This window comes from Emys orbicularis, chromosome 3, assembly GCF_028017835.1.
Source record: "Emys orbicularis isolate rEmyOrb1 chromosome 3, rEmyOrb1.hap1, whole genome shotgun sequence".
Lineage (NCBI taxonomy): Eukaryota > Metazoa > Chordata > Testudines > Emydidae > Emys > Emys orbicularis.
Window position 1 is genome coordinate 19,841,331 of NC_088685.1, and position 26,316 is coordinate 19,867,646.

A 26,316-nucleotide genomic window follows, 5' to 3' on the forward strand; every position below is an offset into this window, starting at 1 on the left:
TGGCGAAAGGTCCCGCCCCTGAAATGCCAATGACGACCGGGGCGGCCGAAGATCCGGCTGCCACAGTCGCCGCCCCCCCAAATGTTAGCGCCCTAGGCGACCGCCTAGGTTGCCTAATGGGTTGCGCCGGCCCTGGTGCTATTTACCTACTGCTTTAAAGCACTTTCACATAAAAGTCATTATAGGTCAACATCAGCATTCCTTACTCAGATAACACTGACATTACCAAGGGCATTGCCTGAATAAGGATTGCAGAACTGGGTCCTATATGATCATGCCAGGCGAATGAAGGGCGGAGCTAACCCTGCCAGGAACTGAAGGAGATCTACCTGCATTAAACCTGAAGCTTGCACTATCGCTGCAGCCTTCTGCACAGAGATCATCCAGTAATACAACGCAGTGGGGCCAGAACCTCAACTGGGGTAAATCAATGTGGCACCACTGACATCGATGGAGCTGTGCTGATTTACACCAACTGAGGATCTGGCCCATGAACTTTCACAATAAGCTACAAGGAGAAAATTCCTTCTCCCCTCACACTCTGTCCTACACCACGGGATATAAAATGCTCCACTGGCTACAGCCCAGTTGCTGGCCCTTTTTCAGTAAGGATGCTTATGTATGTGTGCTGAATATTTTGCAGCCAACAGCAGCTTGGCTACTGCTTTGGAGGTTTTTGTCAGGCAATTTTAGCCTTGGGCACCAGTGAACACAGTTACCACTTTGTCCCAAAGCCCATAACAGGCCCCTTCCTTCATCCCATGTTCACTAGGAGAAAAAGGCAACATGCTGCTACCAGGGGAAATGGCCGATATGTGCTACTGATTTCCTCCTATTTGGTTTATTGCCATTGTACCAAAGCCCAGAGGGGCTGCTCATTAATCTGCACTTTTAGCAAACATACAAAGGAGACGGTGGCAAAGCAAGTTCAGGCAGGGGAAGCGGGTCCAAATGCAGTGTTCATGTGAAACACGGAAGATAGGTGTGGTCCGAGGAACGGAACGGGAGCTAGCATCTCCTGACTCGTAGTCCCAATTCCTCCTGGGTACCTTTGGCCAAGTCTCTTAAGCCAAAATATTACAAATGTCAAAGGCCTCAATTTTGGGGCACCCAAATCAAGATGCATTTGGCCCAGACTTTCCAGAAATTGCTGAGCAGCCCCAGTTTGAACTGAAATAGCAGCTGATCACCTCTGAAAATAGGGCACCTCTAAGGGTGTGGTAAGTTGGCCACCCAAAAACCGAGACTCCCAAAAATCAGAGGTTGCTTTTGAAAACTTTGGCCTTTGCCTCTCTGCCTGCTAACAGTGTTGCTTATGGAAGGCGGCTGTGTGAATTAGGCTAGGTCTACACTGGGGGGGGGGAATCGATTTAAGATACGCAAATTCAGCTACGCGAATAGCGTAGCTGAATTCGACGTATCCGATCCGACTTACCCCGCTGTGAGGACGGCAGCAAATCGACCGCCGCGGCTCCCCCGTCGACGGCGCTTACTCCTACCTGGGCTGGTGGAGTACGCGCATCGATTCGGGGATCGATTGTCGCGTCCCGACGAGACGCAATAATTCGATCCCCAAGAGATCGATTTCTACCCGCCAATCCAAAGGGGTAGTGAAGACAAGCCCTTAGTCAGTGAACATACAGTGATTTGAAGATGAAAAAAAAACAACAGGGGATAAGGATGAAGGGGATGCATTTTGGCCATAAAAAACCATTGAGATTTCTGGCTGTTAATCATACACCTTCGTGGGAAGGGAGCTACCACAACAATGCTAATTCCCTGTATGGCATTATAAACATTCAGTGACTAACCCCTTTACTCAAGTGCACAAGGATTATTTCATCTTGGCCTCTGTACTATCTGGTTACCCGTCCTACACACCCAGCAATATTCTGTAAGTGCATCAGTGACCTTTGCTGCAGGCCTGCCCCTCACCAGCTGCCTCCTTCACAACTAGTGTATGGATGGCACTGGGTGGAAGAGCAGGGATGGCTGAACACCCTTTGCCCACGCAAAGCACAAGCAGCCTCCTATCCCAGAGGAGCCGTGTGCATCTCGCTACAGGTTTTGTCCTTCCAAGTCACTTCCCTCCCGCCCCCCCACCCCATTCCTTCCAAATTAGGGGGAGAGCAATGCCAGACCATCTGGCACATAGAATATATTTGGAGATTTCATTATCCACCCCACTGGCCCCAAGCCTCCTCCCATCAACTAATGAAATTAGCCCCTCGCCTCCCAATTGCAGCCTCTTAGCCCAGCATCTGGCTAGCTCCCCTAGCATCGAGGAAGACACAGCCGTAGGCTGCTTCAGCGTGAATGAATAGCACGCAGGCTGCTTCCAAACCGGGAACAGCAATAATTAATGGGAGTCATGTTCTAAGCATTATTAGAACTCTTGATTTCCTTGCAAAAACACACACAAAGGCCATTGGAGTCTGTCCATTGACTTCAATGGGCTTTAGATCGACCTCTTATAGCTGGGCCCCACTGCTTTGCTAAGATGAAGTTCTTAAGCTGGAGAGTGTCTGAGGGAACCAGCTTGACTCTGTGATGAAGATAAAGGGAGAGACAAATTTTGGGGGACCCCTCCCTTAGGTAAATTGCCTCATCCTGCCTGCGTTGTGACAATCTCCCGGCTGTGTTTGAGGGGAGGCAAGGGGCCGGGGCAGCAGTGACCAGATGGCAAATCCCAGACAGACACAACCACCTAACAAAGGAGCAGGAATAAATGGACCTGAATTGCGTCTTGGAGTTTGGACCAATATTTTTCAGGACGGAAGGGGAGATCTAGTTTAGAAACCATCGAGCTCCAGTCTCCTTGCATTTGAACTCTGCACTTAGGAAACATTACTCAGTGTTCCCTATAGGGAAGGGGATACCACAAGTACTGCAATAAGCTTTGTGACTTAAAAGGCATTTGTAAAGACGATAATGGAGACCACTCTACTCCCCCACCTCACAGGCTCATTGGGATGCTTAATTCATTAATGCTCATCAAGCACAGCGAGATATGGGGATTGAAGGTGCTCTAGGAATGCCTTATCTTCATCTAATCCCAATAAGATACAGAGAGACCATGTGATGCAGGGGGGAGAGAATTAGGCTTGAAGTCGGGACACCTGCTTTGCTGTTGTCCAGTCATGTGACCTTGTGTCACTGTCTCTATGCCTCAGTTTCCCCATCCGTAAAACAAAAATAATTCCATTTACCCATCTTTGTTAAGTGCCTGGGACTCCATGGATGAAGAGTGCTATATAAGCACTATGAATTGTTATTATTAGTAATATTGCTGAACAGACTGTTGCATGGTATTTCAAAGCCGAAACCGGGAGGGGGTGGGGGAAATGTTACATTTTTCTGATAGGTCTGGAAAAAACTCTAAATTAGGTCACACAAAGGCAATCCCCCATTTTGGATCTAGCAAACTAAACTGACCTCGCTACGTGTCCTGCTGCAGCACAGAGATGGAAACACAAAGTTCTGCAGCAAGGAGTCAGTAAATAATGACAATACTGTGTCTGTCCCTTCGGTCGCTGAAAGAAACCTCTGAGGTGTTTTATCTGAACTTGTTTCCTCATTACAGGGGTCTTAAGGATTCCAGAGCACTTCTAAGAGCCTCATTAGGAACGCCAGTGCAGATTTATGGCTGAAACACTAGCACACACAAGCCGCCAGCCACAGTGAGGAAAAAAAACCCACCATCAAGCACTAAAAATTCATAGATCATCTCAAAAACAATGAGGAGTCCGGTGGCACCTTAAAGACTAACAGGTTTATTTGGGCATAAGCTTTCGTGGGTAAAAACCCCACTTCTTCAGATGCACGGAGTGAAAATTACAGATGCAGGCATAAATATACTGACACATGAAGAGAAGGGAGTTCCCTTACAAGTGGAGAACCAGTGTGAACAAGGCCAATTCAGTCAGGGTGGATATGGTCCACTCCCAATAATTGATAAGGAGGTGTCAATACCCAGAGAGGGAAAATTACTTTTGTAGTGAGCTAGACACTCCCAGTCCCTATTCAAGCCCAAATTTAATGGCGTTAAGTTTGGAAATGAATTGTAGCTCTGCAGTTTCTCTTTGAAGTCTGTTTTTGAAGTTTTTTTGTTGAAGGATGGCTACTTTTAAATCTGTTATTGAGTGTCCAGGGAGAGTGAAGTGTTCTCCTACTGGCTTTTGTATGTTACCATTCCTGATGTCTGATTTGTGTCCATTTATACTTTTACGTAGAGACTGTCCGGTTTGGCCAATATACATGGCAGAGGTGCATTGCTGGCACATGATGGCATATATCACATTAGTAGATGTGCAGGTGAATGAGCCCCTGATGGTGTGGCTCATGTGGTTGGGTCCTCTGATGGTGTCGCTAGAATAGATATGGGGACAGAGTAGGCAGTGGGGTTTGTTACAGGGATTGGTTCCTGGGCTAGTGTTTCTGTGGTGTGCTGTGTAGTTGCTGGTGAGTATTTGCTTCAGGTTGGGGGACTGTCTCTAAGCCTGTCTCCCAAGATCTGTGAGAGTGAGGGATCATTTTCCAGGAGAGGTTGTAGATCATTGATGTGCTGGAGAGGTTTTAGCTGGGGACTGTACGCGATGGCCAGTGGTGTTGTTATTTTCCTTGTTGGGCCTGTCCTGTAGTAGGTGACTTCTGGGTACCCGTCTCGCTCTGTCAATCTGTTTCCTCACTTCCCCAGGTGGGTATTGTAGTTTTAAGAATGCTTGATAAAGATCTTGTAGGTGTTTGTCTCTGTCTGAGGGATTGGAGCAAATGCAGTTGTATCTTAGGGCTTGGCTGTAGACAATGGATCGTGTGATGTGTCCTGGATGGAAGCTGGGGGCATGTAGGTAAGAATAGTGGTCAGTAGTTTTCCGGTGTAGGGTGGTGTTTATGTGACCATCACTTATTTGCACTGTAGTGTCCAGGAAGTGGATCTCTTGTGTGGACTGGTCCAGGCGGAGGTTGATGGTGGCGAGGAAATTGTTGAAATCGAGGTGGAATTCTTCAAGGGCCTCCTTTCCGTCGGTCCATATGATGAAGATGTCATCAATGTAGCGCAAGTAGAGGGGGAGCGCTAGGGGACGAGAGCTGAGGAAGCGTTGTTCTAAGTCAGCCATAAAAATGTTGGCATACTGTGGGACCATGCAGGTACCCATAGCAGTGCCGCTGACTTGAAGGTATAAGTTGTCCCCGAATCTGAAATGGTTGTGGGTGAGGACAAAGCCAAAGCTCAGCCACCAGGTGTGCCATGGCCTCATCAGGGATACTGTTCCTGACAGCTTGTAGTCCATTCTCGTGTGGAATATTGATGTAAAGAGCTTCTACATCCATGGTGACCAGGATGGTGTTTTCAGGAAGCGACGCGGGCCAAGGGACATGCTGGCTGCCCTTCCTGCAGCCCCCATTGGCCTGGGATGGTGAACCACGTCCAGTGGGAGCTGCGATCGGCCGAACCTGCGGACGCGGCAGGTAAACAGACCGGCCCAGCCCGCCAGGGGCTTTCCCTACACAAGTGGCGGCCCTAGTTTGAGAACCACTGAATTAGGGAACATGCTCGTTTAAAGTTGCACAATGCTCCCTTATAATGTCGTTTGAAAGCCACCTGCTTTGTCCACTGCTTGCAGAAAGAGCAGCCCGTTGGAGCTAGCTGGTGGGGGCTTGGAACCAAGATGAACCGGCAGCCCCCCATCAGCTCCCCGCTCCCCTAAGTTCCCTGTGCAGCAGCTGCCCAGCAGGCTATCAATTGCAGCTGTCCCTCCTCCCACTGCCATGTGCTGCTCCTGCCCTCTGCCTTGGAGCTGCTCCCGGGAGCCTCCTGCTTGCTGTGCAAGGGGGGGATAGAGGGAGTTACATGCATGAGCCCAGCCCAGCAAACCCTCACTCATGGGAGCACTCCTATTGATTCCCATGGGATCACCCACACAGGAAAAGGCTACTCACATGAGTATATCGCATTGGTCCCCCCCTGCTACTAATCAACAGCAATGAATCTTTGCAATAACTGGAGCAATCCAGACAAAAAAGATCTGCCAGTCCACAGGGAACCGCTCATCTCACTGCAAGATTCTGTTCCTCCGCTCAGCTTAGTGCCACTAGCAATTGCTGTCTCCCCTAACTCGTTTCAGGGTCGGCCAGGGTTAGATTTACCGGCCCTTGGGGACAGACAGCCATTTCAGAGATCAGCTGGAGAAGTGTGCTGTCGGAGACAGAGATGCTAAATTGGGTCCTGGACTTTCTTGAAAATCAGAAATGCCAGTTACCCATTTCTCCCAGGAGATGTTTCTAACTGGTTAGATGCAGCTGAAGAAGAACAACTTGGATCCCTTTCTTCCTTAAGAGGGTGCCCCCCCCACCCTTTTCTCTCAGGTAGTTCCCTGTGTCTGGACATGAATGGGCTTGTACAGGTGTCTTTGGGAGCCCTTGTTTTTATGATTCAGGCAGCCATGTCTGACCAGCAAGTGGCAGGAGCTTACAATGGGAAGTCAGGGAGAGCCCTTCTTCCATCTAATGGGAGCCACATTGATCCCTAATACACCTCCATTCTAGTAGGAGCTTGGAAATTCAGTGCACTCCACCAAGCTGGTGCTCAATATGCTGTAAATCAAGTGAGACGTTTACACCACTCTGTGATTCGTCTCTGGACGCCACGTTGTCCCCTGCCTCCCACCAACAGGCTTCTACTGAGCAGAAACAATTCCCATCAGCTCCATCACTCTGATGTACAGATGATGGGGTAATGCATAGGAAGGCTACATGAACAAAAGGCATCTCAAGCCTGCTGGGGTCAGAATGCTTATCTGTCCGGTAGATTGGATTTTCCGGCTCTGTTTCCAATGAGATTGGTTCCCAATGCCACAAAAAGAGGTCATGGCTTAATTTGCCAAGAGGACTTTTGTCATGCAGCCTAGGGAAGCAAAGAAGCAAAACAATCTTATCACTTCGGCCAGTTTAAACTTGAACCTCCTCCTACCCACCCCTCCCCAATTATAAAGGCAGAATTTGAAAAAGAGAAAGTGATTTCTACTTCCTCAGCAAGGAAAACTCATTGTTGGAGATGTTAATCATTCATCTCCTCATGGATCTTAAGAGATCTTTACAACCCTGCTTACCATTTAGCCAGTGGCGGATTAATAATTTTGCCGCCCCTAGGCCGGGAAATAATTGCCGCCCTGGCCCCGCCCCAACTCCGCCCTTTTCCCGCCCCCATTCCAACCCCCTCCCCAAAGTCCCCGCCCAACTCCGTCCCCTCCCTTCCCCTATTGGATCCCTTCCCCAAATCCCCGCCCCCAGCCCTGCCTCTTCCCCCAGCGCGTGGCGTTCACCCTCCTCCCCCTCCCTCCCTGCCCCGCGAAACAGCTATTTCGCTGCGCAAGCGCTGGGAGGGGAGAGAAACAGGACGCCGCGGCGCGCTTGCAGAGGAGGTGGAGGTGAGCTGGAGCAGGGGGGCGGGGCGTGGAGGGTGCTTCCGCCCCTGAAAATTTGCCGGCCTAGGCAATAATATGACGCTGCATTTAGCAAGGGTCACTTGTCATAGCAAAAAAAAAAAAAAAAGCCCATGGTAACACAGGACCAATTTGGGGCGAATATATTTTTCCTGCATTTGAAATGTGACATATTTTTCTCACACAATTGCCATATTTTGCAATGTGTCTTGAAAAAAAATGAAACTCCAGAGCAGGAGCAAAGGCAAAGTAGAAAAACCGAACAGCAGGAGTTGCACAGAAATGGTTTTGGCCGCTTCACACAGTACTGCGGTCAGCGACTGAGCAGTCTTACTTTAAAGGCCCACTGTCAGATATCGATGGCTGACATAAGACCTATGCTGTCAGGAGTCTCTGCCTGATATAGCGTAGCTAAAACTAGATCATTTTGACAAATACAGGCCTGCCTTCAATTGTTTTTTCCTCCACGCCATTCATTCCATCCAAGTTATTTCACTGAACAAGAACCAGTGCTTGTTCTTATTGTTAGTCTAACAATAAACTAAATACGAGCATAGCTTGGTACCCAGACATGTGTGCACCATCATCAACTGGGGATCCACTTCGCTGCTCCATGCTCACTTTTATAAAGGTTTGATCACTTTGATTTTGCATTTGGCTTGAACACACAAACCAGGAAGTGAACGAGCTTTCACAACAGAAAAAGCAACTAAACAAAAGACGCATGAAAAGAGAGACGTGCTTCAGAAAGAATCAGATCAACCTCTGGAGTTTCTAAGGGGTGATATGAACAATAAAATCTAGAGAGAAAGAAAATTCAACAACTACCAATCTTCTAAAATGTAAAGCATTTCATTGTAGTGAATTTACCTATAGCTAAGGCTGTTGGCTTGGAAACTTTGTAACTTTGAAAAGGCATGTTTCTGACTCTGTATATTCGTAGTAGGAAAAACAAGAAGACATATAAGAGAGACATCTTCAACAATCCTATCGATCATTTATGGAGGAGCACAGGAGAGACAGGCTCATTGTTCTCTGTTCCGGTGTCAGGTTCCACCCCAGCCGAGAGCAGCCCGGACAGGGAAAGTCCCCGTTCGCACCCCAGGCCTGGAGCATGTTCATTCACTCATGCTCATGTGCAGTCCTGTCACTTGCTGGGACTTCAAGAGGGTGGACAGTGCTTAGCAAGGATGGAATCTGTAGAGATTTTAGCTGCTAAAATCTAAGAAGTCTCTACTGAGCACATGCAAACTGTGGTTTTTCAGAGGCTCATAACTGTAGGATTTCTACAATTTTCATGGGTGTGGCAAAAGGCACCTCGCTGACATAGACCACGCCATGCCAAACTTCAAGACGCTGCTCCAAAGCATAGGGCTGGTACAGCATTTCCAAAAAAAGGTTGTCAGAATTGAACATGGGCAAAACAATGTATTTTTCCCTAGCCTTGTCCTTGGAAATGGCTGAACCGTTGTGGCTGAAGTTTTCCAGAAAAGTTTAGCCTGAGGCGGGCACCCTACAAGGAAAATTTCAGCCCAAATGGTTAAAGTTTGGTAACATAAGCAAGTGAAAACAGGACCTGATACTGGGAAATGCTGGGCAACCCAGCAGCCTCACCAGCCCCACCTATAACAAGCTCGTTAGTCCTGCAAAACCAGCAGAGCAAAGAGAGCCTGTCGCATTCTGTTCCTTCTTGTGCAGCCTCCGCAGAATCAGTTACTAACTTCCACTTGGTCACATCTGTGAAATCCATTTAAGGCAGGGTGGGGAACCTCTGGCCCAGGGACCGGATCCAGCCCCCGGCTTCATTTCATCCGGCCCGTGGCAAGTCTCTGCTCCGCGGGCCGGAAGCCCCCAGCCTCGGCACCCCTCCCCCCCCAAGGGGCTAGAGCTGCGAGCGCTGGCTTGGCGGCATGTCCCTGCCCCCCCACCTAGCAGCTGCAATCAGGGAACATCCGAGTGCTGCCCCCGTCCCCAGTGCCGGCTCCGCAGCTCCCATTGGCTGGGAACCGCGGCCAATGGGAGGTGTGGGGACAGCGTCTGCGGGCACAGGCAGCGCAAACCATGCAGAGCCTCCTGGCCCCTCCGCCTAGGGGACAGACATGTCGCCACTTCCGGGAGGAGCACAGAGCCTGGGCAGGCAGAGCCTAGGGGAAGCCCTGAGCCTCTGCGCCATTCTCTCCTCCCCCCCCCCCCCCCCCCGATTGATTTTTTTCTGTGGGTCAATGGACCCTGACAGAGAAAAGGTTCCCCACCCCTGATTTAAGGCAAAGTGGGCAGAGAGGTGTCGTAGGCCCAGCCAGCGGGCAAAGATGAGTGAGGAGTAAAGAACCCAAACAAACCCCTCAGATCCCCCCAGCCTGAGTCAGCAGGGATGAACAGTTAGACTTGCAAATGGAGCCCATTTGATACAGAAGTCATTAAGGGGCAATAAACATGAAATGCCACAATGTTAATTGTCAGAGTAAAGCCCCATTTTAAGCCCTGGAGCTAGTCTTATATGCCAATACTCATCCTCAGCTCTACTCAAGTTCAGCAATATTATATAGAATTAAAATGTCAAGTAAAAAAATAGCCTGAAAGTACAGGCTAAAACAAAATGGTGCAAATCACATTCTCTCTCTTGCAGCACTTTTACTGTTACAGGATAATGTAAGATCCCTATATAGGTGACTAGCTAGTTTATAGATAAGTTGTCAGTAGATGATGCTGAAGAATAAAAACATATATAGTTCCTGAGCTTTGTAAGGCCAATAGAACTTCTTGCTGTGCACTGCAAATGGCTTCCACTCTTGAGCTCTTAACGTTGGGATAATTTTTACTGCTGTACTCCTTTGTTGTGACTGACCAGAGACACTGCCACTTTAAGCACCTAAATCCCAGAATCAGGCTCCACCTGGATTCACAAAGCCCCCACTCAGCTGCCACCCAACCTGTAGGTGCCCAATCTCACTCAGCAGCTAAGTTTTGCAGTAAGAGTTGCCTAGGCACCCATTTCTTCCTCTGTACACCATAGGGACTGGAGCATCCTCGGGGGGGAAATGGTGGGTGCTGAGCACCCACTGGCATCCACCCTATCACCTCCCCCCCCAGCACCTCCCACCTGCCCCGCAGATCAGCGCCTCCCATCCCCCACGAACAGCTGTTTCGTGGTGTGCAGGGAGGTTGGGAGGGAGTGGGGGAGGAGCAGGGACGCAGCCATGTTCGGGGAAGAGGGAGGGACTGGGCGGGAAGAGGTGGGGCAGGTTGGGGCCTTGGGGGAAGGGGTGGAGTGGGGGTGGGGCCTGGGGCGGGGCCAGGGGTCGAGCACCTCCAGGCCATTTGAAAAGTCAGCGCCTGTGCTGTGCACGTGCGCTGCTGCCCCGCTCTAGGCATCCGGACGCCTAAGCCCCAAGCAGTGCACAAACTGGGGGAAATAGGTGTCCCTCTGCCTAACTCGTCTGGAGGGCCCAATCCAGCAAACGTGCTCAGAGCTTACCCACCAGATTGGGCCCCACAGGAGCGTTCATACAAAATGGAGGAGCTCCCTCCTAACTTTTAGCCTAGTGGTTTGGGTAAGCAGCTGGAATGTGGGAAACCCCCAGTTCAAGTTGTCCCTCTGGCTGAGCAAGGCTTGGAACAAGGATCTGTCACCTCACAGCTGCATGCCCAAACCACTGGGCTATGGGATAGTCTCAGTCACCTCTGTTGAAGCCATTTCACTGTGGATAAATTAAAAAGTCTTTGGAACAGAGAAAACACACACGAGCTGGAGAATGACTCTGTGGCCTGCTGCTTAGCGCACTCACCAGGGTGTGGGAGACATAGGAGCCAGCCCCTGCTCCACTGACTCTCAGCGTCCACACGTGCCGTGATGAGACATGAGACGCTGTACTACGCAGCTGCCCAGGCCTCTGCTGGTATTAGCTGCAATTGCCCTTTTAACCAGATTCAGTGTCTGCTCTAAACACAAGATGCAGCACAGCCTAATGAGATGAGCCATTTTCAAATCTTTCTTCACACTTTGCTCAGAATCCAGCTTGTCTGAGACTGATCTGTGCTCCCCTCCCTCCTCAACTTTACCATTCATAGCAGAGCACATAAATATGTGCCCTTCAAAAACTGTTAAGACCAACGCTCTACCCCACCTACTCCAATGTTTTCTGCCATGCCACATGTGCATCCAGTATTTTAAGGGTACTCCTAAATCAGGACTGCCCAGAGTTTAGCAGCATGCAGTGAATGCAACAGATTACAGGTGCCAGGTTACAACACTCCATCTTGATCAACACTGGAGTCAAAATGGAGCATTAAAAGATGCTACTTGTAGTATGTGTGGTCCGCATCCCGTGCCAAAGAAGAGGGCACCCACTGGCTGAATTTATGGGTACTAGATGCATTTGAGGTGCCCTGTCCTAGTTATAATTCTATTGTTTAAATGACTCAGAGCTGCCAAACCATCGCTGTATCTCCCTGACATGAAGAAACACGCCTTAGGTCTAATGCATCCAAGCATTAAGCACCTGCTGGAAGAGCAGAAGTACAGACTTTAATTACTATGAATGTGAGCTCATTCTCACTCAATGAGCTGAAACAGGCATGCTCAGATCAGTCCGACATCCGAATCAGAGCTGAGAGACAGCACAGTGTCTTTCCTGAGGCAGAAGCAGCAGCTAAAGAGTGGGGGCAGGGGAGTTTAAATCTCAAACTTTTGTTTCAAGAATACTTAGAACAATGCAGAATTGTTACTTCTCTATCAAATTTCATCAGCAAGAGGAGGGAATTGGAACCAAATTCAGTGCTTATTCATACCCTGCAAAACACCAGGAAAGTCAATGGAGTTACTGCACCAGCATAAGTCACTGCAGAATTTGGCCCTGCTTGTCCATATGGAATGGTGCTCAGCTCACAACCAACCACAGTTCTTCATTAATGAAAGCTACAATTAGGAGTTAGGCCTATTGGAACTAGTAATGATGAGTACATGAGTAATATTGTGTAAATTGTAAGTCTCATCCAACTTCCTTTGACACATGGGTTCCTATATGCATACACACACTTTAATACACAACAAAATGGACGGAGCTTGGGAAGTTCTCATATATCTAGGCAAGAGGGAATGCCAATGATGTTAGAAACCACGGCCAAATTTCTCAGACTTGGTTGCCTAATGAATCATAGAATCATAAAATCATAGAATATCAGGATTGGAAGGGACCTCAGGGAGTCATCTAGTCCAACCCCCTGCTCAAAGCAGGGCCAATCCCCAACTAAATCATCCCAGCCAGGGCTTTGTCAAGCCTGACCTTAAAAACCTCTAAGGATGGAGATTCCTTACTGATGAGCACCTAAATCACTGTTTGAGCACTTAAATTTAAAAATGGCCTGATTTTGAACTCTGAACACCCCATTAAAACCAGGCCACATTTATTAAAGTACCTACATATGTATGTAGGTGCCTAACTTTAGACAACCAAGTTTGAAAATGATGGTCCATATTTTTTCCTCTAAAATGTAGTGCCCTCTATTCAAAATGAATTTATAAACCCAAATTTACTTTCCCACTATTTATACTTGTTTATTTTTTGCATTGTATATGGACAATGAAAAGAGATAGTCAGTTTCACTTTTGTTTACAGTCACTCTCTAGTCAATTTCACTCTCCTGCATTAATGAAACATTGCCATGTTTGGGTTGCAAACACTGCAGGAGGATGCCAGCTCAGAGGGATTTTTGGTTGTTTCAAACTGTTTCTATAGGATTCTTTTTAATTCACTGAAGTTCTGTTGGATGTCGATTGTATGAAACCTGCTTTCACAAGTCTTTAATCTGGGGCTAAAGTTCACCTGACACTGTCATTTTAATAACGGCATAAACTTTTTTTCATTAATTCATTGGCATCTGCACCTTTAGCACAATACAAAAGGCAGGAAACTTACTGCAGCGTCATTTTCCTGCAACAGATTGTGTTTGAAATGGGAGCAGTTGCAAATTGGCTCTGTTGACACCTTATCTATGCAGTTAAAAATAACCAAGCGGACTTTTTTAAAAAAGAGAAATGTTTCCCTCGTCTAAAGCACAGTTTTGTCAGCAGCCCAGTTCTATTCAGTAAAGAAATATTTATGTACAGTCTATTTAAACTCTACCACTCATTGCACGTGAGTTCGGACCCTCAGGGTTTCTTCCGTTACAGCTGACAACATCCACCAGGCCTAAGTAGTGCAGGGAGCTGCATTCCTTCCACTGCTTTAGGTGTCGGGGATGTCATCAACTGTAGCTAGGGAGACAGAAACATGTCAGCCCCAACTCAGGTCTTGGCATGTACAGCCTTTCAGTTCAACTTCAGATATTCTACTCTAACCCGCCTCCCCTCCCCCCACACACACACTTTAATTAACATGTGCAAATCTAGTGCATGTGGTCAGAGATCTGGAGTGTAAAGTTCTCCATTTAGTCACAAAACAGGCTCAGGAAGGGCAACAACAGTTCAGGTTTCTCCCCGTGACTCAAACATGACTTGGTGGAATCACCTCTGGGGTCTTGTCCACACTAATAAAACCTGTACGCTAGTTTCAAACAGCGGTGCTAGTGCAGGACTGGCTCTAACTTTTTTGCCGCCCCAAGCAAAAAAAAAAAAAAAAGCAGGCGTGGCTCCACTAATTAGGTGCCTAGACCCTGGAGAAGACACACATGTACGGTGAGGTGGTGGCCTTAGGGGGGAATAAGGGGTAAGGAGAATTTGGGACGTGCAGGGCTGCGGCGGCCAGAGAAAGAGGCGACTTTCCCCAGCTCCAGGGCTGCGGCTGCCAGGGAGAGACAGCCCTCCTTCCCACCTCAGCTCTGTGGCTGCCGCAGCGGGGGAAGAGACCCCCCCTCCTTCCCAGCCCCAGCTCGGGGGCTGCTGCAGCGGAGGGAGAGAGGACACATCCATTGCATTAGAAAGGTAACACTACCGATATTAAAATATGAGTTGTATGCTTTTATTTGTAGAACAAAAAAACCTTAATTATTAAGGTTTTTTTATATAGCACTTTTATGCAAAGCGCTTCACAATAGTTAGCTAATGATACCAACAACATTTGGAAAGATCATTTAAGTGGTCCACCGAGACCCTAAGCAATTTTCAAGTGGTCCACAGAAAAAAAAGTTTGAGAGCCACTGACCCAGACAAACTGTGGATCAGGCACAGAGGGGGACACAAAACACACCGACCAGTAAGCCCTACAGGCTCAATTTACTTTTGTCACTACAGTTAGGAGATAGGTCTTTGAATACACTAAGGCCGTGTCCAGGGCCGGCTCTTGGTTTTTTGCTGCCCCAAGCAAAAAAAAAAAAAAAAAGTCGGAGTGCTGCCACCAAAGCAAAAGTGCTGCCCCCAAAGGGCTGAAATGTCGCCCCTTCAGAAGTGCCGCCCCAAGCACATGCTTGGAACGCTGGTGCCTAGAGCCAGCCCTGGCTGTGTCCGCTGGTTCCCTAGACACCTTCGAGTAGCAGTGGATGCTGTCTGGGGTTCTCAGCTTGGTGTCTCCCTCTGAATCCCTGATTTTGACCCTCTGACCCTCACTCCTGTCCCTGTTTACTCATTAGTTGCCCCTCGGAATTGATTGGAATCTGGGTCTGGTAGCTCCTCCCCTTAGGCTGGGATGAGGAGCCTTTGGCTGTGGGCAGGCAGATTCCCAATAGGTTCTAGCTGCCTGAACTCTCACACACCTCCCTCCCTTACCTTACGGCCAGGTTTCTCTTTCCCCACACACTCCCTTCTTAGGAGAATGCACTGGAGTCTGTTTGTTCACACTTGCCCCCAAGGTGGTTATCCAAATTCCGCCCACAGAAGTTGCATTTCTTGGGGGGGGAACACCCCCTTAATTCTGTTTCTGCCCATACGTCTTCACACCAAGGGCAACCCGATGAGCTACTCGCCTTGCCTTTTTCCCCCTTTGCTTTGGGGCAGAGCCTGCTGTTGTCCCTCATTTTCCTCCTCAAGTAGGGACTCTGGTTCTCCCAGCCCCAAGAACTGGGGCTGGGGTTCCTCCTCCCACCGTTCTGGTGGCGAGGGTCCCTGTCTGACTTCTATCAACAACCTAGGTGTACTCTTCTCCCCTACATCTTGTTCTGGGCTACCTTTCCCTTCCCTCCCCTTCCCTGGGGAGATCCTATTTTTGCTCCTTGGTCTAGAGTTTTCTGATTTTTCTGTTTCAAGCCCCTTTTCCTCATTCCCTGTTGGCACTGCTTTTTGCCACAGGGGACCCTGGCACCCCATCTTTCCCTTTTAAGGGAAGGGACTCCAGTCAGTTCCCACCATGACTGGATGAGATAGCTTAGCTATTACCCCGCCCACTCCCATTTGAACGTCCCCTTCATCTCTAGGGGGAAATCTCAGCCACTGGGTAGAGTCTCCTTTTCCCATTGATACACTCAAACTCTAAGCTTCCACCTGGCAATATTCATAAGAATATAAGAACTGCCATACTGGGTCAGACCAAAGGTCCATCTAGCCCAGTATCCTGTCTTTCAACAGTGGCCAATGCCAAGTGCCCCAAAAGGAATGAACAGAACAGGTAATCATCAAGTGATCCATCCTGTCACCCATTCCCAGCTTCTGGCAAACAGAGGCTAGGGACACCATCCCTGCCCATCCTAGCTAATAGCCATTGATTGACCTATCCTCCAAGAATTTATCTAGTTCTTTTTTGAATCCTATTATAGTCTTGGCCTTCATAACATCCTCTGGCAAGGAGTTCCACAGGTTGACTGTGTGTTGTGTGAAAAAATACTTCCCTTTGTTTGTTTTAAACCTGCTGCCTACTAATTTCATTTGGTGGCCCCTAGTTCTTGTGTTATGAGAAGGCGTAAATAACACTTCCTTATTTACTTTATCTACACCAGTCATTATTTTATAGACCTCTAACATATCCCTCCTTAGTTGTCTCTTCCAAGCTGAAAAGTCCCAGTCGTATTAATCTCTCCACATATGGCAGCCGTTCCATACCCCTAATCATTTTTGTCGCCCTTTTCTGAACCTTTTCCAAGTCCAGTATATCTTTTTTGAGATGGGGCGACCACATCTGCATGCTGTATACAAGATGTGGGCATAGAGGCACACATAGAGGCATGATCATGCCTCTATGTGGCACACATAGAGGCACACATAGAGGCATGCATAGAGGCATAGAGGCATGATCTTTTCAATCTTATTATCCATCCCTTTCTTTAATGATTCCCAACATTCCGTTTGCTTTTTTCACTGCCGCTGCACACTGAGTGGATGTTTTCAGAGAACTATCCACAATGACTCCAACATCTCTTTCTTGAGTGGTAACAGGTCTTTATCAAATCCTTTCGAGTCCAGTGAGCGTCCCGAGGCAGTGTCCACAAATCCCCCTGCCGCCTCCCGCCCACCTCTACAGGAATGGTTAGCAGTCCCTTTTTTTGCCTGTCTCCAACAGTCACAGTCCACCCACATTCCATTACCACGCAGTCCCGCTTTATAAGCCTCAGTCATCCAAACTGATAACAAACCACTCCCTGGATCTCTAAAGGAGTTCCCCTCATCTCCTCCTTTTTCTTATCAGTCATCCTTGGTGTGGCAAAGTCGCCCCTCTTCTCCCCTGACTCTGTTCCTTGAAACAGCCAGACCTCTCTCCTGGGAAAGTCCACTTCCACAAACCCTTCTGAGAGTTTGATCGCTGCCTGTGGCCCCAGATGCAGGTATTTAGAGACAGGCTCTGGAGAAATTGTTGCAGTATTATTATTTCGGTCTATATTTCGCCTCCCCCCTCCCACCTCATCACTACAGTGCCTCACAATCTTTATTGTATTTATCTTCATACACTCCTGTGAAGTAGGGCACTGCTATTATCTTCAGTGTAATGATAAGAAACTGAGGCACAGAGAGACTAAATGATTTGCCCCAAATCATATAGGAAGTCTGTGGCAAATCAGGATTTGAATCCAGGTCTCCGACAGCCCAGACTGTTTCTAAACAGCAAAAAAATTAAAGCAACATTTTAAACAGATAACACCTCCATGTGTAGTCAGTCACTTTTCTGGCATCTCAAAGAGGCGACATTTCAGTTTAACTTCTGTTTACAAGTATCTAGAGTATTGCAGTGTATTGGCTAGTATGCATCTTCCCCTCTGTCTCCCTTGGGGTTTCATACTGCCTCCCCTCACCATCACAGCTGAGCACTACCCACAGAAAAATCAATAGCAACTTTGACCATTGACTTCTACAGAAGAGAACCCCTCAACTATGGATTGGACCATGTACTGCTACCAACAATTCTCCCTTCACTCACATGTTAAGGGTCTGCATTTTGGGAGCAGGAGAACGAACGTTTTCTCCTGTGGCACCATGATTTCCCAAACAGTCTTTGTGCTCAGCATAACAACAACCATGAAGTCTTAGGTGACCATAGATTGGTTCCATGATTTTTTTTCAGATATATGCCAATACCATATAAATAGCTTCCTGCATGAGAACATACACTCTCTTTCCTCCTATCTGAAACCGTTTGGACAACTGTTAACTCACACCAAGAGCCTTGTCTACATGTAAAGTTGCACCAGTTGAAGATAAACTGTGATTTTTAAACTGGGTTAGATAAACCAGTGCAGAAGGCTGCATGGTCACTCTTATCTCAGTTTAAGAGTGGCTTCAAATCAGTTTAGCTGATTCATAGATTCTAAGGCCAGAAGGGATCATTGTGATCATCTAGTCTGACCCCCTGTATAGCACAGGCCAGAGAACTGCCCCAAAATAATTCCTAGGGTAGATCTTTTAGAAAAAATATCCAATCTTGATTTAAAAATGGTCAGTAATGGAGAATCCACCATAACCCTTGGTAAACTGTTCCAATGGTTAATTACCTTTGCTGTCAAAAATGTATGCCTTTATTTCCAATCTGAAGTGGGTTTGTAGTAGACTTAAGCTAACCTGACTCTCAGACCAATTTAAGTGTTCATGCTGAGGGGGTTACAGCAATTTAGTTAAATTGGTTTAGATTAAATCAGCGCACAAACCATACATTGGCATGGCCCCTCTGCTGTAGCTCAAATAGAGGTTATGGGTTTGATGCAGGAATCACTGGGTGAAATCTTATACAGGAGGTCAGACCAGATCAGAATAGTCCCTTCTAGTCTTAAAATCCATTAAGCCGGCACAAGGCACACAACACCAGAAGCCCAGTGAGGCTGGTTTGGCCAAACAGTGTGGAAGGGGACAAGCTGGGTTTTAAGAGAAAAAGTCCTTCAGCCCCTGTAGAGACCTAGGTTAGAGCACTGAGAGGGGCGGGGGGTAAGAAGGAAGGCAAGGGGCTTAGCTGGTTTTGTCTGAGGTTGTTAGGATATGGTTGTTTGCCCATTGTAGCGAAGGCCAGAAGTACAAACCCTCCTTACCAAATTACACAGCTGTGTTAGAGCCATTGAGAACAAAACGCCGTCCACCTTTCCCTTGTGTTAACATACGGCTTCCATTCACTGCCCAGTTTTCAACACGCTTGGATAATGGGCCTCCCCCTGACCTGACTGAACCCATTCACATCTCCAAACCCAATATCTAAGTCTACTTAAATGCCATTCAGAAGCTGTTAGCTTGTCAATTTCTGTGATCATTTGGTGAATGGGCTTGTCAAACAAATTGCCATTATTACGGGCTGATTAAATGCAAGCAGGGAGAGGGGGCTGTTCTCCTGTCACAGCTAGCTTCCCACCCCCATCAGCTCAGACAAACACAACCAGCCAATTAGCAGGTAGGTGACAAAGACAGCTCACAATTTAAGCCAGCCCTGCTTAAACAAAAAACACTCTGGCCGCCTTTAAATGTAGGGAAAGGTCTTCAAGGGACGTTCACAAAAGCTGCAGAGCAGTTAGCCAGCATGCTGGATCCAGGCGAGGCGTTATTAGCAAACATTTCTATTGTGGGGGCATCAGGTTGGGGCCCCATTGTGCTTGGTGGGTGCTGTAGAGCCATAATCAATTAAAGTCCCTGCCCCAGAGAACTGCTTTGACCGATACAGGTGTGATGGCCAACAGCAGTGTTAAACCAGGGACCTCCAGAGCGAAAACCATCAGCTGCTACAGTTTAAGCTAAATAGCTCTGGAGCTGGGGGCTGTGACAGACTCGCGTCCTTGGTGGAGGACCTGTAACATACCCACACCAGTGGGGTACATAGACCGCAGCTCTTGGCAAAGCTTTCAGCTGTTGCATTTTAAGGCAGCACTAAGGGCCACATTTGGTCCCATTCTCATCTGTCCAGCCCCACGAGTGAGTGGGGTGCAGGACAGTGCACAGAACTGACAACGCTGCATGCCCCGAGGAACCTGCACGTTAAGACCTGGTCTTCCCAGTTCCAGCCCCTTCCCCCCCTCCCCCCGTAGCTGCAGTGGTATAACCCCAGCAGGCAGGGTAAGGATTTACACCCTGCAGCTTACCCCAGTTCCAAGCTCTGTCAGCACAAGCAAAGCTGCGATTTGTCTGCACTAGGGGCTTCTGTCAGTGCGGCTGCACGGCTGGCTGAAACCGGGGCAAATCTCCAGTGCGGAGAAGGCATGAGGCACTCTGATGGGTGCAGATACAAGTGATACACACAGATGGCAGGATACACTAGGAAATCCAAAGGTGAGGATGACTTGAAGACTGTCCCCCCCCAGCTGATTTAGGCCCTGCAATGAGCCACACTCTGGCCAACTGCTCAGTGGTTTGAGCATTGGCTTGCTAAACCCAGGGTTATGAGTTCAATCCTTGAGGGGGCCACTTAGGGATCTAGGACAAAATTGGTACTTGGTCCTGCTAGTGAAGGCAGGGGGCTGGACTCTATGACCTTTCAGGGTCCCTTCCAGCTCTATGAGAGAGAGAGATACTTCTCTCTATATATAAACTGCTGTTCTTGAGCAGCTCCACGTCAACTTCAATGGGGCTGTACCTGGGTTCACACACAGAGGATCAGGGCTGGATTTGGCCCTGAAGAGAATCATAGAATTCCTCTCCACAAATCCCACTGACACTAATAGGATTTCATTTAGAACATCGTGAGCTCATTCCCTAAGCCTCTGGGTGAATTCCCAGCAGGAATTTGTACAGCACCTAGCACAGTGGGGTCCTGCTGCCAATGGGTGCCTCCAGGTGCTACTGTCAATGTCCAACAAGTCAGCTTATACACAAGTCCAAAGGGCAGAGCGTGTTTTGTTTTGACAGCAATACTCACTGCAAGGATGGAAGACTGAGCTTGATAAGTTATGGAGGGGATGGTATGATGAGATTGCTTATCTCCAAGAACTGGAAACAGGGAACTAGGTGGGGAGGGCTCTGAGTTACTACAGTGAATTCTTTCCCCAATTCTGGCTGGTGGGTCTTGCCCATATGCTCAGGGTACAACTGATTGCCATATTTGGGGATGGGAAGGAATTTTCCCCCGGGTCAGATTGGCAGAGACCCTGTGGGGGTTTCGCCTTCCTCTGCAGCATGGGGCACAGGTCACTTGTAGGTTTAAACTAGAGTAAATGGTGGATTCTCTGTAACTTGAAGTCTTGAAATCATGATATCAGGACTTCGGTAACTCAGCCAGAAGTTAGGGGTCTATTACAGGAGTGGGTGGGTGAGGTTCTGTGGCCTGCGATGTGCAAGAGGTCAGACTGGATGATCAAGGAGGACTCTTATGGCCTTAACGTCTATGAGTCTAAAACGAATAAGTTTTTAGAATAGCAAGGATCAACAAGAAAGTGTGCACAGGGATTTCATCTGGCTGTGTATTAATCCTGTGGGTCTTGGGGTTAATGCACAGAGACCCAGGAGATCAGCATTCTAGTCCTGGCTTTGCTACAGACTTCAGATGTGACTTTGGACCCCAAAATATCTGTGCCTCAGTTACCCCATTTGTTTAATGAGGATAATACTCCTCTACTTCCCAGGGTTCATTAATGTTTGTAAAACCCTTTGAGGTCCTTAGCTGGGATGGGCTCCAGAAGTGCAAAGTATTCGGATTACATATGAAGACTAGAGATGATACAACGTGCAGATAAGAAAAGCTACTACTGCTACCACTTGGATATTTGTTCATAGCTCTTTTCTTTTTGGAAGAAGATGGAGACACACGACCGTCACTAAAGGCTTCAATGCACAAATGTTAAAGCGTGGAGAGTTTGGTTCCCTAATGACCATCTAGAACCACTGGGTCCTCAGCATTAGATCCACTGAAGAGAAGCATGATGCGGCAAATCACATAATTTAGTGCAAACACTAAGATCAGTCAAGGCAGTGGCTCATGCCTTATTAGCAGAACTGGCTGCAGAATGCCCGGTTACCCTCCCCCCCACACAGCTTTTTAAAAAACTATAACAAAACATCAAAACTCTTCACATAGTTCAAATACTTCACATAAAAGGAATTTTTTTATTCTTACATCTCAGATTACAAGAGCCCCTAACGTGACACATGCTTAATTTGTTGCCCTTTTTTTTTTTTGGACAGTTAAGCTGCTCTGGCAGTGGGGATCCAGTGGACATCTGAGGCAGCATGGTCTAGGGTAGGGTTCTATTCCAGTGTTCTATTCCCAGCTCTGCCACCAGCATACTCACATGACCTAGAGCAAGTCACTCAATCTCTCTGGGCCTCTGCTTCCCTTCCCATCGTCTATCTATTTATATTTCTCTTCAGGCAGGAACTATCAGTCACTGTACAGCTCCTAGCACAGCGGGGCCCTTGGTCTCAGTCAGGTGCTGGAACAATTTTGATAGTAGGGGAGCTGAGAGCCATTGAACCCTGTATATAATGGAAACCACCTCAAGCCAGAGGGCGCAGCAGCACCCCCAGCACCTCTAGTTCCAACATTGATGATCGGGGCCTTTAATTCCTACAGCAATACTTGCAGTGCTAATGCAGACCAAGTTCTGCCATGGTGTGTTTTGCCTGTGCAGGGTCTACAGGTTTGGATCCTCAATAACCATTTTTCTTGAAGCCGCACTACCTCGTGAGTGCCTGCCTTCCCAGTGGGGGATGCTGCTCTACACACACAAGGAGACCTGCATCTGAATCCCCATCCTGCTCTCACCTTCCCTAAATGGCCAGCGGTTGGAATTGCTATGGAAGCCCCTGGTGGGAAAGGGAGGGTGTGTGCCAAGCCCTCCTGGTGCTCGGCAGTAACAGTGATAGATCATAAAGGAGCATTAATGGGCTCAAATGTGAGTCCAGTTCAGCCCCACTCAGTCAGGACAAAGGTGGCTACAATACAGGTTTTCAAAGGGGGAGGGCAGAGCCGGCACTAGGCATAAGCAGACTAAGCAATTACTTAGGGCCCCAAGCAGCTCAAGGGGGGCCCCTGATTGCTTTTTATTATAAGAAAATGTGTGTTTTAGTATTGCGGGAATGGGGGGGGGGTGGAAAATATTCCTGTTTGGGGCCCCCAATGGCTAACGCTGGCTCTGGGTGATGGCTGCAAGCAGGAGACAATGGCGAGAGAAATAGAATAAAAAGCCATTGAGCCCATGGGGACAGACACTGTGACCATGTTGGACTGCCACTCAGGGATAGATCCCTTGTCCCTACAGCTGGTGAAATTCAGACAGGGGCCTTGGGTTGGGGGAATAACCTGGAGCTGGCTGTCCTGCTTTCCCAGTGACCTTTGCCTCCTAAACCCCAGGGCATCCCTTTACAGCCCCACCAGAGAGGGGTCTGTGTGCTCTGCTCTCCCAGCCATGGCAACCGTGGTCAAACAGCAAGAGACCAAACATACATTCAGATCCCTTTGCAGGAGGGTCCAGCTTCTCTTTCCAGGAAATCAATAATTCCCCGTTCTGGATGGTAGCAAATGATCTACATCTCTGATTTGCCTTAATAGTAATAATACAAGGGCAACTGCAGCAGACAGGGGGAGTCCACCTGTGCATGTTTTCTTACTGTGCAAGAATGAGCATTTTATACCAGTTCTGAGCCAGTGTCTCTCCATGGAGATATATCACCAAAGTTTGGGACAAATGTGGTGTGTCAACTGGGCTGTCCCATCAAGAATGGTGGCACTATGATGAAACAGTTATTAGTATTTATCTTTGTAAACCTCATTGCAGATGGGAAGGTACGTAAGTGCTAGGTATTGTTAGGAGGAATATCGTAGTTTTATCTAGTACCTTTCATTCCGAGGATACCAAAACACTTAACACACAAAGCAGTATTTTGGTAACACCCACAAAGTGGTAGGCTCTGTCCATACCTAGAGTGAGACTTGTTCCCCGTTCCATAGCCTGCAGTGTGAGAAAACAAGTGACAAAGGCCCCGCAATCAACATTTCAATACAGCATCCAACCGACCTGCAGCGCAGCAAGTGAGTAAGAGAAAGGAGACTTTGGACAAGGACAACGACAGGTGTCATGGACCTCACTGAAAACTTCCACAATCATTAAACTTCATGGGAGGGATAGCTCAGTGGTTTGAGCATTGGCCTGCTAAACCCAGGGTTGGGAGCTCAATCCTTGAGGGGGCCACTTAGGGATCTAAGGCAAAATCAGTACTTGGTCCTGCTAGTGAAGGCAGGGGGCTGGACTCAGTGACCTTTCAGGGTCCCTTCCAGCTCTATGAGATAGGTATGTCTCCATTTATTATTATGGAAATGCCAAAGCACAGAGTTTCCTTGGTGGGATTTGAATCTGTGGTTGAAAGAAAGCTAGGTATTGCCGTGCTAATGCTTAGACCACTGACCTATCCCCTCCTTTTTAATTGAGCACAGTTTAGTTTTAAATTCATTGGCACCCCATAAGACATGATTTTGTACCACTGACTTTCTTATTCCCGCTTTTAAAGTGGTAGCATCCTTCTAAGCCAGCATCTCCACATACTATTGAATTGGTTTTCTTTTTCTGGTTAGGCTGCTAACATTGACTTTGTGCCTACCCTTACTGCTGGCCTAACTGACATTTATGCTAGTGCCTTAAGATCACAATGTACATCATTATGCTCTTGCCAGTAAGGCTGGCTGGGATGTAAAGTGTCTATATTTTAGTAGGATCAGTACTTTCTGCACAGGAACTGAAATATAAAAGGCAATTTCAACCGTTGTTCCTAAGTAGCCCACCCCACACACATCCACTCTACACCAGCTTGCTTTGAATGATGGATACAGAGAAAGCTCAGTGCTAAAGAAACTTTAAAGGGAACAAACTACTATAAATTGGAAGTGCCTCAGCTCTTTCCATTCACAGGCAGATCTGCTTTGAATGGCAGCCACAGAATTGATCTGCCCCCAAAAGAGACTGAATCGCAGGCAGGTCAGCCCCTTCAATACACTTTAAGACTTAAAACCCACCATATTCTAGTCCCCAACTGAAACTCCACAATAAACACCTCCTTTATAACACAAATCCCTCTGCAACATGCAAATGCATTGGCTCCCAAGAACCAAGCTGTAATGTTGTGATGTATTGAAACTGCAATCGTGTACTTCAGTCTAAATCTTTTGATGACACAGTTCTCACTAATGACATTTTTCCACCAACAAACCATAATAGGCAGCTCTCCTCCACTAAAAAGTTTTAAAACATTCTTTATAAAGAGCATCCTGAACTGTTCTTAGCTCTAAGAAATACACAAGTGCATTCAGAATTCCATCAGATATTCTGGAGTCAATATTGCCCCATCACTAATGAGCTGACTGATTACTCCTAATCTCATGCAAAATTAGATCTACATTATTGTTTTATAGGCATGAGTTGCTTTCACACATCTCACAGCCACAAGGAAGAGCAGCAGAAATCTAATTTTAATGTAACTATTACAGCTGAATATAATAGTCATAAAACATCTAGCATCTTTAAAGTGCAGTACATGTAACTACTGTGAAAGTTTCATGATATATGCTGTGAAAAAAAATGTGAAACTGATAAAGATGTCTTTGGAAGTGAGTACCAGTAATTTCTGAGCGTTGTACAAGTAAACATAGGGTCAGATTCCAACCCATTTACTCACAGCTAGTAGCATCTTACTCTCTTAGTATTCCTATTGACTGCAATGAACTATTTGCTGGTTAAAGGTACTATTTAACATGAGCAAAGATTTCAGAATCTAGTCCATAATAAAATATTTTGATCCTACTGTATTAGTTTTTTGTGTTCAGAAACTACCCAGCCCTGTAACCTAACCCTATTCCACCCTCTCACACATACATATTTCCATCCAACACCACAAACTTAGGAAAGTTTACATAATTCCCTTCCCCCCATTTCCTGAAGTTATTCAGAAACATCTCTGCTGAAATATTTTAGCTGGAGTTGCTAAGAAAGTTTTTTAAATAATTGAAATCCTCTTAATGAAGCTCTGCTTCATCATATTTTAAAAGAATTAAAAATTGCTCTCACTATAACTATTTCAGACCTGCTTGGATCCACTTTTCTTGGGTTGTTCTTGAAGAATATTTATTACAAATTCTCACTTATAGCCAATACACTTCAAAGGATTAGAGCTTCACTCCTACCTGAGAAGTCTGAGGAAGTCTTAGCAAAGTTGCTGAGAGCTGTCAAGCACATTACTCCTAAGAGAAAAGTAGAAGTGGGAGACACATCTGGGCAGTTCATCCTTAAATATCCTCAACTGCTTGTTTTCTTCCAGAGAAAAGAAATCTCTTTCTCCACCCAGCCTGATACTCCTCATTGCAGAGAGATCACTACTAGTCCCCTGGCTTGTGAATGATCACAGCAACCAGCCAGGAAGCAAAAGCACTCACTGAACACACATCGCTGGGAGTGAGTGAATGGATCCCAGAGTGAGTGAAACTGACGAATGAGACAGACCTACCTGGGCCATGGCGGAATTCCCAGGGTCCTAAAGTCCACCTCTTCAAACTCCTCAGGATACCCAGAGCACAAAGTTTGCTCCAATCCACTGCTAGTGGCTTTGGAACAATTTCTATAGTGGGGG

The 26,316-nt window shown here is 47.3% G+C and overlaps 1 protein-coding gene across 1 annotated transcript in view; it reads right to left on the reverse strand.

The window, feature by feature from the left end:
* LOC135876763 (protein eva-1 homolog C-like) overlaps positions 1–25,973 on the reverse strand; it is a 308,253-nt gene extending 282,280 nt beyond the window's left edge. The window contains exon 1 of the mRNA XM_065402099.1: positions 25,874–25,973. Within this exon, the coding sequence (XP_065258171.1) occupies positions 25,874–25,973 (100 nt within the window). The remainder of the gene's footprint in view (positions 1–25,873) is intronic.
* Positions 25,974–26,316: the final 343 nt, after the last annotated feature.